The sequence below is a fragment of the Erythrolamprus reginae genome, chromosome 9 (assembly GCF_031021105.1).
Source record: "Erythrolamprus reginae isolate rEryReg1 chromosome 9, rEryReg1.hap1, whole genome shotgun sequence".
Taxonomy (NCBI): Eukaryota; Metazoa; Chordata; class Lepidosauria; order Squamata; family Dipsadidae; genus Erythrolamprus; species Erythrolamprus reginae.
The window spans coordinates 5,584,710-5,597,193 of NC_091958.1; the positions used below are offsets into that span (position 1 = coordinate 5,584,710).

Below are 12,484 nucleotides of genomic sequence, written 5' to 3' on the forward strand. Positions count from 1 at the left end.
AACAACAGGAGGAGAAAAAACCCACCCCATTGACACTAGAAGCCTTCAAAGAGAGCTGCCGTTCCCCTCCATTCAAAGAAAATCCATATTTATTGCATATTTGCTCTACTAAACTGATCTACTCAGTACGTTAGCCTTTGGTAGGTTTCCTCGTTCACCCCCCCCAGCCCCCCAAAGCCACACACACATACACACTCACGGTTTATAAATCTTTAGCCATGTGTCTGAATTCCTACCTGGGCAAAACTCTAAACACCTGAACATTCGCTCCCAAGGACAGGTAGCCCTGGATGTAAAACCACAATTCAGCCCAACGTCCCTGTTGCTAAGTGAGGCATTGGGTAAGGCAAGTTTTGCCCGATTTTGCAAACTTTCTTGCCACGGTTATTAAGTGAAGCACTGCAGTTGATAAGTTAGTAACTAGGTCATTAAGTGAATCCGGCTTCCCCATGGACTTGGCTTCTTGGAAGATCACAAAAAGGAAGGAAGGGAGGAAGGAAGGGAGGAAGGAAGGAAGGAAGGAAGGAAGGAAAGGAGGGAGGGAGGTTGAGATAAGGGAAGGAGGGAGGGAGGGAGGAAGGTTGAGATGAGGGAAGGAGGGAGGAAGGGAGGGAGGAAGGTTGAGAGGAGGAAGGGAGGAAGGAAAGGAGGAAGGAAGGGAGGAAGGAAGGAGGTTGAGATAAGGAAGGGAGGAAGGAAAGGAAGAAGGAAGGAAGGCAGGAAGGAAGGAAGGCAGGAAGGAAGACAGGAAGGTTGAGATAAGGGAGGGAGGAAGATTGAGATGAGGGAAGGAGGGAGGAAGGTTGAGAGGAGGAAGGGAGGGAAGAAGGAAGGAAAGAAGGAAGGGAGGGAGGAAGGAAGGTAGGAAGGAAGAGATAAGGGAGGGAGGAAGGAAGATTGAGATGCGGGAAGGAGGGAGGAAGGGAGGGAGGGAAGTTGAGAGGAGGGAGGGAGGGAAGGAAGGAAGGAAGGAAAGAAGGAAGGAAGGAAGGAAGGAAGGAAGGAAGGCCATTCAGGTATGATGCAATGGGAGTATAGAACAACCCAAGAATGCTCAAATGAAAAGCTCTCTTACTTAGTTCCCTTTTTAGATTCTAAACTGAGACATGCTCAACCCAGAGAAAACCTAGAATATATATGCAAAACATTTTAATTTTTAAAGAAACATAGTACAACAGCTGCTGGGAACGGCCTTACTTTCTCTACGTTTCCTTTCATGAGATTTTCATGTCTTCTTTTTAAAAAAATGTATGTATAAGGGATCCTTCCATCCCACTTTCTCACCTCGCCAGCCATTCCTGACGCAGCGCTTGTCGTTCGAGCAGGAGGGGGAGAAGGCTGCCGGTTTTTTCATTCCTTTGTTCCTCCATCTGTTCTTTTTTCCGTAATTCACGGAGCAGGAGACTCGTCTTGAGGGGGGGGGGAGGAGAGGAAGGGTTGGGGAGGGGTTGGCAGCAAAGAGAAAACGCCATAAACGTTATAAAACAAATAAAGAAAGAAACAAAGCATTAAAATTAATTAAACAGACCATAAGCAAATAGGGACAGTAAATCAATTCCCCCTTTTTATTACAGTTCTATGGCCTGGAAATCAATACAGTGAACGATGGGTCAAAAACGAGACCACCTCGGTTTGGTATTTAATCAAAGTACATGAAATCTTAAGGTGAAAAAATCTTAAAGCATCATTAGGTTAGTATTGGGAATCCAATTTCATTTTTGTCAGATGTAGTTATTTGGTTTTTCTGATAAATACACCCCCCAAAAAACCCCCAAAAACCAACAACAAGAACCCCCACCCCGACCCAAACCACCAGGTTGGAATAATTATAATGCAGTTTTCTAGAGAGACATTTCCAGTCTCACATTGTTCGTTCTCATTTGCTACTTATTAGTGGGGGGAGGAAGGAAGGAAGGAAGGAAGGAAGGAAAAAATGAAAGGAAAGAAATAGTGAAAAGGGGAGGGAGGAAGGAAGAAGGAGGATGAGAAAAATTAGAAGAAGAATTAGAAGAATTAGAATTAGAGGAGGAGGAGAGGGAGAAGGAGAAGGAGAAGGAGAAGGAGAAGGAGAAGGAGAAGAAGAAGAAGAAGAAGAAGAAGAAGAAGAAGAAGAAGAAGAAGAAGAAGAAGAAGAAGAAGAAACTGTTTTTAAAATAAATTACATCATGGTTTCTTTTACTGTGTATTGTAGGTGACACTGTCCAACAGGAGAAATAATGTTGACTATTAACAACAAGAGGAGGAGGAGGAGGAGGAGGAGGAGGAGAAGAAGAAGAAGAAGAAGAAGAAGAAGAAGAAGAAGAAGAAGAAGAAGAAGAAGAAGAAGAAGAAACTGTTTTTAAAATAAATTACATCATGGTTTCTTTTACTGTGTATTGTAGGTGACACTGTCCAACAGGAGAAATAATGTTGACTATTAACAACAAGAGAAGAAGAAGAAGAAGAAGAAGAAGAAGAAGAAGAAGAAGAAGAACAAGAAGAAGAACAAGAAGAACAACAAGAAGAACAACAAGAAGAACAACAAGAAGAACAACAAGAAGAGATGGAAGGAAGGAAAAGAGGGAAGGAAAGTGAAAAAGGAGAGGGGGAGGAAATAAAGCAAAAGGAAAAAAGGAAGGAAGGAAGGAAGGAAGGAAGGAAGGAAGAAAGGAAGGAAGGAAGGACCATTAACGTAAGATGCAATGAGAGAATAAACTTCTTCCACCATGAGGTTTATAACATGAACTATTCCGCTCAACCGTACTATTGGGGAGAAAGTGCCAATGTATAAAAATACATACATTTCCTTTCGGAATGAGAAGTTGCTTATAGCACAAATGTGCTTTGGATGATTAAGTAAACCATGACTTAAGGGTGATGAGGTCAGAACCACAGCCTCCGTGAATATAAAATAATAGCGCTTCCAAGTGCTCAATTCTCGTTTTCAAAGCTGGCTTAGCCAAAGGTTAGAAGGTGATAAGAAATATCCTGACAGCATTGAGGTCAAGGGTTCAAGAAATGTAGTCAAAGATATTATCAACTTGGAAAGCCATTTCCTCAAATGGACACTGTTTTGGTTTTGGTTTTTTTAAATTTTGTAAAGAACTGATCCATCCAAAGCTTGAGCGTACACCCCATATCTCTAAATATATATGTGTATATATATATTCGGAAGATGTTCTTTTGAACAAGGGCCTTCTTATCAAAGTAAGGTCAACTCTGGGGTTTTTCATTCACTTAATGACCTTTACTGACAGATGGCTGTCCATAGAAACTCTGTTTCACCCAACGTTGAGTGAAGCCTTCAACTTCGCCCCAGGACCTCCCTCCTTTTCCTTCCCAAGGCATGGCTAAGACCTGAGGTCACTTGACCCAACAAACAAGGCCCGTAGCTCTGTCTTATCTCATCCCTCGCTCAAGGGAGAATTTTTTTGAAGGGCTCTAATGTTTAGGGTATGTTGAAGGCTATTTTCCTCCAACCCTTTTTCCGTGCTGAAAACACATCCTGGATGCACCCAAAGAGAAAGATAGTAGAGTAGAGTAGAGTAGAGTAGAGTAGAGTAGGAGAGGAGAGGAGAGGAGAGGAGAGGAGAAGAGAAGAGAAGAGAAGAGAAGAGAAGAGAAGAGAATTTTTTATTGGCAAATTGTGATTGCACACAAGGAATTTGTCTTTGGTGCAGATGCTCTCAGTGTACATAAAAGAAAAAGATACATTTGTTAAGAATCGTGATATATAAACACTTAATGATTGTCAAAGAGGTCAAATAAACAAAGAGGAAACAATAGAATGGAATGGAATGGAATAGAATAGGATTCTTTATTGGCCAAGTGTGATTGGACACACAAGGAATTTGTCTTTGGTGCAGATGCTCTCAGTGTACATAAAAGAAAAAAGATACATTTGTTAAGAATCATGATGTATAAACACTTAATGATTGTCATAGAGGTCAAATAAACAAAGAGGAAACAATAGAATGGAATGGAATAGAATAGAATATAATAGGATTCTTTATTGGCCAAGTGTGATTAGACACACAAGGAATTTGTCTTGGTGCACATGCTCTCAGTGTACATAAAAGAAAATACTATAGATTTGTCAAGAAACATGTGGTATTCATCAATACTAATAAAAATCTTAAGGATACAAGCAACAGGTTACAGTCATACAGTCATAAGTGGGAGGAAATGGGTGATAGGAATGATGGGAAAAAACTAGTAGTAATAGTAGCACAGACTTAGTAAATACTTTGACAGTGTTGGGGGAATTATTTGTTTAGCAGAGTGATGGCGTTCGGGAAAACAAGCCACAGCATCCATAACTCTGGGGCACAAAGAGATTCTGGACCAGTGATGGCAAACCACTTTTTGCTTGGATGCCAAAAAGCTGTGTGAACACGCAATAGCACGCACGGGCGTGCCCACACCCACAATACAATGCTTTCCCCCCTGTACATGTGTGCAAATAGATCCCTGCACACAAATACACACACACACACATGCAAGCAGGCCAGATTGAAGCTTCTGGACTTCTGGTAGGTCCGTTGGGTCCGTTTTTCGCCATCCATAGGCTTCGGGAGGCTTTCCTGAAGCCTGGGAAGGTCGAAAACGGCCTCCTCTTGCTCTCTGGAAGGCCAAAAACCAGCTGGCACACTGGAGTTAACATATGGCAACACCTTGCGTGCCCTCAGTTATGGTCCCATGTGCCACCTGTGGCATATGTGCCATAGGCTGGACATCACGGTTCTAGACTGTTGGTTTGGCTGGCCAGGGAGACCTTTAAAGTCCTACATGGCAATGGACCAGATTATCTCCGGAACAGCCTGCTACCGCACGAATCCCAGCGACCGATAAGGTCCCACAGAGTTGGCCTTCTCCAGGTCCCGTCGACTAAACAATGTCGTTTGGCGGGCCCCAGGGGAAGAGCCTTCTCTGTGGCGGCCCCGGCCCTCTGGAACCAACTCCCCCCAGAGATTAGAACTTCCCCCACCCTCCCTGTCTTTCGTAAACTACTCAAGACTCATGTATACCGCCAGGCATGGGGGAGTTGAGATAGCTCTTCCCCCTAGGTCATTACAAGTTATGCATGGTATGTTTGTGTGTGTGTTTGGTTTTATAATTGGGGTTTTTAGTTGTTTTTTTATTATTGGATTGTACATGTTGTGTTTATTATTGTTGTTAGCCGCCCCTAGTCTGCGGAGAGGGGCGGCATACAAATCCAATAAATTATTATTATTATTATTATTATTATTATTATTATTATTATTATTATTATTATTAAATCTTCCCTCAAAGAATCACCGTGATTTAGGCCACGTTTTGGGCGTTGAATTCTCTGCCTTCCTGGAACCAAACAGGCGAATGTGTGCACTGCTTAGCTTTACCACTTCATGGTCAACAAATAAGGTTTTCGTCGGGAGATCTAATGTACTTTCCAGCCCTTCCAAAGAGATTAACAAGGATCAGATTTGAGCTCTGGCTAAGCCCTTCTCACTTCAAGGGGGAGGACCAAGATAAATAGCCAGGGATGGAGGGAACTTTACTTCCTACCTCTCCCCTCTTCCAACTCCTGCAAATTATCCAATTGAAAAAGGTTCATTTGGGTTTTTATTTATAAGTGCGGGAAGTGGCTAACTCTTTCACAAAGAGTTGGCGCCAGATAAAATCAGGAATAAATATGGAACCCACACCCTGTAGGTATTGCATAGACTTTTCAACTTGCAAGTATTTGTTTAGCAACGGTTCAAATTTGCAACGCCACTGGAGAAAAACCAGACCTAAGACCGGTCCTCACATGTATGACTACTGCTGCATCCTCACGGTTAGGTCGTCAAAGTTTGGAGGCAACTGGAATGTATAAAGCCCTACATGGCATCAGACCAGAATACCTGCGGAACCACCTTCTGCCGCACGAATCCCAGCGGCCAATCAGGTCCCACAGAGTTGGCCTTCTCCAGGTCCCATCGACTAAACAATGCCGTTTGGTGGGACCCAGGGGAAGAGCCTTCTCTGTGGCAGCCCCGACCCTCTGGAATCAACTCCCCCCCCCCCGGAGATTCAAATTGCCCCCACTCTTCCCGCCTTCCACAAGATGTTGAAGACCTATCTATGTCTCCAGGCATGGGGGGACTAACTATCTCTTCCCCCCCCCACCACCTTTTTCTTCTGACTGTAATACATGAGAATGATGTGATAGTACAGTAATTATTGTTTTTAATATTTATGGGTTTTAAATTTAGCCTTTTATCTAATATTGGATTTGTACTCTGTATATTGTATTATCGTTGTTGTGAGCCACCCCGAGTCTTCGGAGAGGGGCAGCATACAAATCTAATAAATAAATGAATAACTGAATGAATGAATGAATGAATGAATGAATGAATGAATGAATGAATTTATCATACAATCGCCATTTCTGATCTTTCCAGCTGGCTTCCAACAAGCGAAGTCATTGCACCACGCTCAACATCAGCAATTTCATTCAACAACTGCAATGGAGATTTTGGGGTGAGCTTTTAAAAAAAATGTTTCTTCCCCTTCAAATTTGAGGAGCTGTTGAAAAATGGCCGCTTGCTTGCGGAGAGAAACGAAAGGAAGGAGGAGAGAAGCGAAGGAGGAAGAAAAGGCAGCTCTTTATGGAAGCCAGCTGTTGCAACACATGGTCCTTTCTGTCTCCCTTGGCTTCCCCACTGTTAGCCCAGCACAGGTATAACTAACATGTCAGACTTCAGTGCTTCGAAGAGCACTCGGCAGATTTGTGGAGATGACGAATGGCCGGACACCATATGCAACACAAAACTCATCAAGTAATTCAAGTTTCAGTGTAGGATCGTCCCAGGGCCTGTTGCTTTAAGGGATGGGAAGGAGTTGGGGAATGGAATGGAATGGAATAATAAGGTAGAATAGAGTAGAGTAGAATTGAGTAGAGTGGAATAGATTAGATTAGAGTAGAGTAGAGTAGAGTGGAATAGATTAGATTAGATTAATTAGATTAGACTAGACTAGACTAGATTAGAGTGGAATAGATTAGATTAGAGTAGATTAGATTAGAGTGGAGTAGAGTAGAGTGAAATAGATTAGAGTAGAGTATAGAGTGGAATAGATTAGATTAGAGTAGATTAGATTAGAGTAGAGTAGAGTAGAGCAGAGTGAAATAGATTAGATTAGAGCGGATTAGATTAGATTAGTTTAGATCAGATAATAAATTCACCATCACTGTTTTATGAACATGGAGAAAATTATTATCAAGCTTCATGTACCTCTAACATGTACCAAACCCCCCCCCCCCTCCCCATCTCAATAAGAAAATTACAAACAAGAAAAAAATCTCTCTGGAGGAAAAACAAAAAAGGACAAGTTTCCAACTTCAAAAGCCGATATAAAAGCATTTGCAATCAAATAAAAGCAGAATGCCTGAACTACTACAGCAAACAAGAGGAAAACCTCCTAGGCGCCAAATCTAATCGAGCCTTCTACAACTTTGTCAACAATAAACTCAAAGACTCTAGACCCACCCCACCTCTCAAAGGACCCAACAACAAAGAATACCTCGCCGATTCATCCAAAGCTAACCTCCTCAACTCTTTCTTTGGCTCTGTCTTTGTTAACAGCAATGGCTCATCCCCCAATTTCATCAAAGGATGTCTTCAACTCTTCTCAAAGAGTTGCCTGCCTGACTCATTGCAACACCTTCATAAACCAAAAGCGTTCGTGGGAAGCTTTTGGAAAGGGGGAAACTTGGTTCCTTGGGCAATGAATGCAATAAGACAGTGTTTCCCAACCTTGGCAACTTGAAGATATCTGGACTTCAACTCCCAGAATTCCCCAGCCAGCATTTGCTGGCTGGGGAATTCTGGGAGTTGAAGTCCAGATATCTTCAAGTTGCCAAGGTTGGGAAACACTGCAATAAGAGAAAATTCAATTCAATTCAATTCAATTTATTAGATTTGTATGCCGCCCCTCTCCGAAGACTCGGGGCGGCTCACAACAATAATAAAAACAATATTCCAGCGAAAACAAATCCAATATTAAAAAGCACATAAAACCCTATCATATTTAAAAAAGCAAACAACATATACATACCCAAACATACATATTTTTAAAAAAGCCTGGGGAAAAGGTGTCTCAACTCCCCCATGCCTGGCGGTATAGATGGGTCTTGAGAAATTTACGAAAGACAAGGAGTGTGGGGGCAGTTCTAATCTCCGGGGGAAGTTGATTCCAGAGGGCCGGGGCCGCCACAGAGAAGGCTCTTCCCCTGGGCCCCACCAAACGACATTGTTTGGTCGACGGGACCCGGAGAAGGCCAACTCTGTGGGACCTTATCGGTCGCTGGGACTCGTGCGGTAGCAGGCAGTTCCGGAGGTACTCTGGTCCAATGCCAAAAGTTGTTTCTGCTACGTGGGCTTACAACCGGACCTCAGAGGTGGGGATGAAAAAAATGGGGCGGGGGGGGGGAAGCCCCATCCCACTCTCTTTTGGAGCTTTTTTGAAACGGATACTTCCTCCTCTGTTCCTGCAGGGAAGAAAAAAGACGTTGTGGATAAACAGAACAAAAGAAAAAAAGAGAAAAAGAAAGCAACAGAAGGAAGAGGAGCCGAGCCATGCATAATAAACATCAGAATGGAAGTTTTGCTCATCAAACTAAGATTCCAAATATATTCTAATCTCCTGAGCCACCTTGCTTTGATGTCTGCCGGAGGAGAAAGCCTGTGTATTTTGTAAGATTTACAGCATGCCCAGTGGAAATAGTCTCATATTTCACTCCTTTTTAACCTCCCCTTCTCTATTTGAAATTAAGAATATATTAGGCCAATTGAGTTTCCTGATGTTTATTGTGTTGGACTGAGAACTTAACTCAGAGTTTCTGCGCTTAACTTGCACCATCAATAGCATTCCTAGAAGTTCATTTTTCTCTGTAAAAGGGAGGGGAGAAAAATAAGATCTGAGAAAATTGTCTGATTTGCTTAGCAGGAAAAAGGAGCTCGTTTTATAATGGAAGCAACAAAGGAAAGTTTAAAGTGGCCATTGTTTGATAAAGTGGGTGTTGTTGTTCTTGTTTTTTAAAGGAAAAAATAGCAAGGATTTACATCAGGTCTTCAAAATTATAACAGTTCTGTGTTAGCAAAAACTTCAGAAGAGAAGGATTTAGGGGTAGTGATTTCTGACAGTCTCAAAATGGGTGAGCAGTGTGGTTGGGCGGTAGGGAAAGCAAGTAGGATGCTTGGCTGCATAGCTACAGGTATAACAAGCAGGAAGAGGGAGATTGTGATCCCCTTATATAGAGCGCTGGTGAGACCACATTTGGAATACTGTGTTCAGTTCTGGAGACCTCACCTACAAAAAGATATTGACAAAATTGAATGGGTCCAAAGATGGGCTACAAGAATGGTGGAAGGTCTTAAGCATAAAACGTATCAGGAAAGACTTCATGAACTCCATCTGTATAGTCTGGAGGACAGAAGGAAAAGGTGGGACATGATTGAAACATTTAAATATGTTAAAGGGTTAAATAAGGTTCAGGAGGGAAGTGTTTTTAATAGGAAAGTGAACACAAGAACAAGGGGACACAATCTGAAGTTAGTTGGGGGAAAGATCAAAAGCAACGTGAGAAAATATTATTTCACTGAAAGAGTAGTAGATCCTTGGAACAAACTTCCAGCAGACCTGGTTGGTAAATCCACAGTAACTGAATTTAAACATGCCTGGGATAAACATATATCCATTGTAAGATAAAATAAAGGAAATAGTATAAGGGCAGACTAGATGGACCATGAGGTCTTTTTCTGCCGTCAGTCTTCTATATTTCTTCTATGATAACCACCTGTGGCAACAGTGAAATCTACTTACTGTATTTTTCGGAGTACAAGACACACCGGAATATAAGACCCACTTTAGTTTTTGGGGAGGAAAATAGGGAAAAGAATCTGCTTACCAGGTATTCATCTGGTTAGCGTCCTTAGTCTTGTCAGCTTCAGCACATTGTTATATCCCCTGGTTAAGGGCTTTAAAAAAAACTTTATTCGAAGAGAGTAACAATGAAAGAGCTTGCAAACCAGTAAGAACTTGGAACATCATTAGCACCTGGAAAGAAACAGTCTGAGCAAGTAGAGCAATGGAAAAAAACCTGCAAAGACTTAGGGCTTGGAAAACATTCTTCATTGCAGAGAGTAACAATGAAAGAGCTTGCAAGTGGGTAAAAGCTGGGAACATCGTTAGCACCTGGTTAGTGCTGGAAAGAAACTTACTCAGAGCAAGTTAGAGTAATGAAAAAAAAACCTGCAAAGACTTAGGGCTTGGAAAACATTCTTCATTGCAGAGAGTAACAATGAAAGAGCTTGCAAGTGGGTAAAAGCTGGGAACATTGTTAGCACCTGGTTAGGGCTGGAAAGAAACTTACTCAGAGCAAGTTAGAGTAATGAAAAAAAACCCTGCAAAGACTTAGGGCTTGGAAATCATTATTTGCAGAGAGAAACAATGGAAGATTCTGCAAAGTAAGAGCTGGGAAGATCGTTAGCAGCTAGTTAGGGCTGGGGGAAAAAAAAAGAAGACTGTTGTAAAAGAAAACGTCTTGCAAATTCAAACTTCTCAAACTAGCGAGAAGTTTTCTCTTACAATAGGCTTCCTTGGACACAATGCCAAGGTACGCGATGGAGCTTGTTGTGCCGCTGCATGCCTCAGTGGTGCAGCAGTTGGAGTGCAGTACTGCAAGCTGATCGCCGGCTGCCAGCAGTTTGGCAGATCGAATCCCAGTAGACTCAAGGTTGACTCAGCCTTCCATCCTTCCAAGGTCAGTAAAGTGAGGACCCAGATTGTTGGGGGCAATAGGCTTACTCTCTGTAAACCGCTTAGAGAGGGCAGTAAAAGCCCTGTGAAGTGGTATATAAGTCCAGCTACTATTGGTAAGTGCTATCTTCCTCCCACCTCTCTCCCAAAGCATCTTTTGGGAACGGAATCCGCAGCACGCCGCTGCCCATCAATAATCTAACAAATTGCAAGGAAACGGTAAGTGCCTGACCGCCTGAAAACTACTAGAAATGCTGAAACAAACTAGTTTTTATAGGGCTGAGTCTTCCCTGACATTATGAAGGACAGCTTAATATTTAAATTCATGCACATTTTCTCAAGCTGCCTAACGTCTTTCCCAAGCTTATGCCTTATTCAGAATACAATACCTACAAACCTTTGAATGAAAGGCACTGGTGGAATTTATTTTATTCTATCTACATGTCATTAATATGTATTATATCTCCATCCATTTCGAGAATAGATCCCTGCATCTCTTGGGCTGAAGCAATAAAGGTTATAGGACCTGGGGGATTTTCTCCACCTTTAAAGTATAAATCTATATCTATCTACCTATCTACCTTCTACCTATCTATCTCTCTCTCTCTCTCTCTCTCTCTCTCTCTCTCTCTCTCTCTCTCTCTCTCTCTAATCTATCTATCTATCTATCTATCTATCTACCTCTCTATTCTCTATTTATCCATCCATCCATCCATCCACTCATCTCTCTCTCTCTCTCTCGTTCAAATTCCGATAAGGGTATGGCTAGCTGATGAGAACAAAATAGCTTGAAATAGATCTATACTAGTCTCCTTTCCTTTTCATTATCAGCAAAAATATGTTACACGTATAGATTATAGTTTGTCAGCTATAAAAATTAACTGCCTTGAATGACTCCCTCCCATATTTGGGTATACCAGGGTGATTCAACAGAAAATCCTACAGCAACAATATATATATTGTTATATATATATATATAACTCTTCCCTGGTAGAAGTGAGACAGGAAGAGAACCTTAAATATGTTAAAACATTTAAATATGTTAAAGGGTTAAATAAGGTTCAGGAGGGAAGTGTTTTTAATAGGAAAGTGAACACAAGAACAATGGAACACAATCTGAAGTTAGTTGGGGGAAAGATAAAAAGCAACATGAGAAAATATTATTTTACTGAAAGAGTAGTAGATCCTTGGAACAAACTTCCAGTAGACGTGGTTGGTAAATCCACAGTGACTGAATTTAAACATGCCTGGGATAAACATATATCCATTGTAAGATAAAATACAGGAAATAGTTATAAGGGCAGACTAGATGGACCATGAGGTCTTTTTCTGCCGTCAGTCTTTTGTTTCTATGTTTCTAACCTGTGGCCTAGAGGTTAAAGCTACTGACTTGCAGGCAGACTTCCCAGGTTCAAATCCCAGTAAGGGTATGGCTAGCTGATGAGAACAAAATAGCTTGAAATAGATCTATCTATTCTAGTCTCCCTTCCTTTTCATTATCAGCAAAAATATGTTACATACACAAACACACACACACACACACATCTGATCCTACGTGGGCACGCAAGTTACTTAGACTGGCTTGTGCAACTTAATCAGGACACCGAAAACATGTTCCTGTTCAAACAGAAATTCTCAAAAAAGAATAACAGAGGTGAAAGGGACCTTGGAGGTCCTCTACCTAACTGTCTACCCAAGCAGGAAATCCTACATCATAGAAACA

At 41.8% G+C, this 12,484-nt stretch overlaps 1 protein-coding gene across 4 annotated transcripts in view; it reads right to left on the reverse strand.

Moving 5' to 3' along the window:
- FTO (FTO alpha-ketoglutarate dependent dioxygenase) overlaps positions 1 to 12,484 on the reverse strand; it is a 218,774-nt gene that overhangs the window by 119,401 nt on the left and 86,889 nt on the right. For all 4 annotated transcript variants that reach the window (XM_070760164.1, XM_070760163.1, XM_070760167.1 and 1 more), the window contains exon 8: positions 1,285 to 1,409. In XM_070760164.1, coding sequence (XP_070616265.1) covers positions 1,285 to 1,409 — 125 coding nt within the window. The remainder of the gene's footprint in view (positions 1 to 1,284; positions 1,410 to 12,484) is intronic.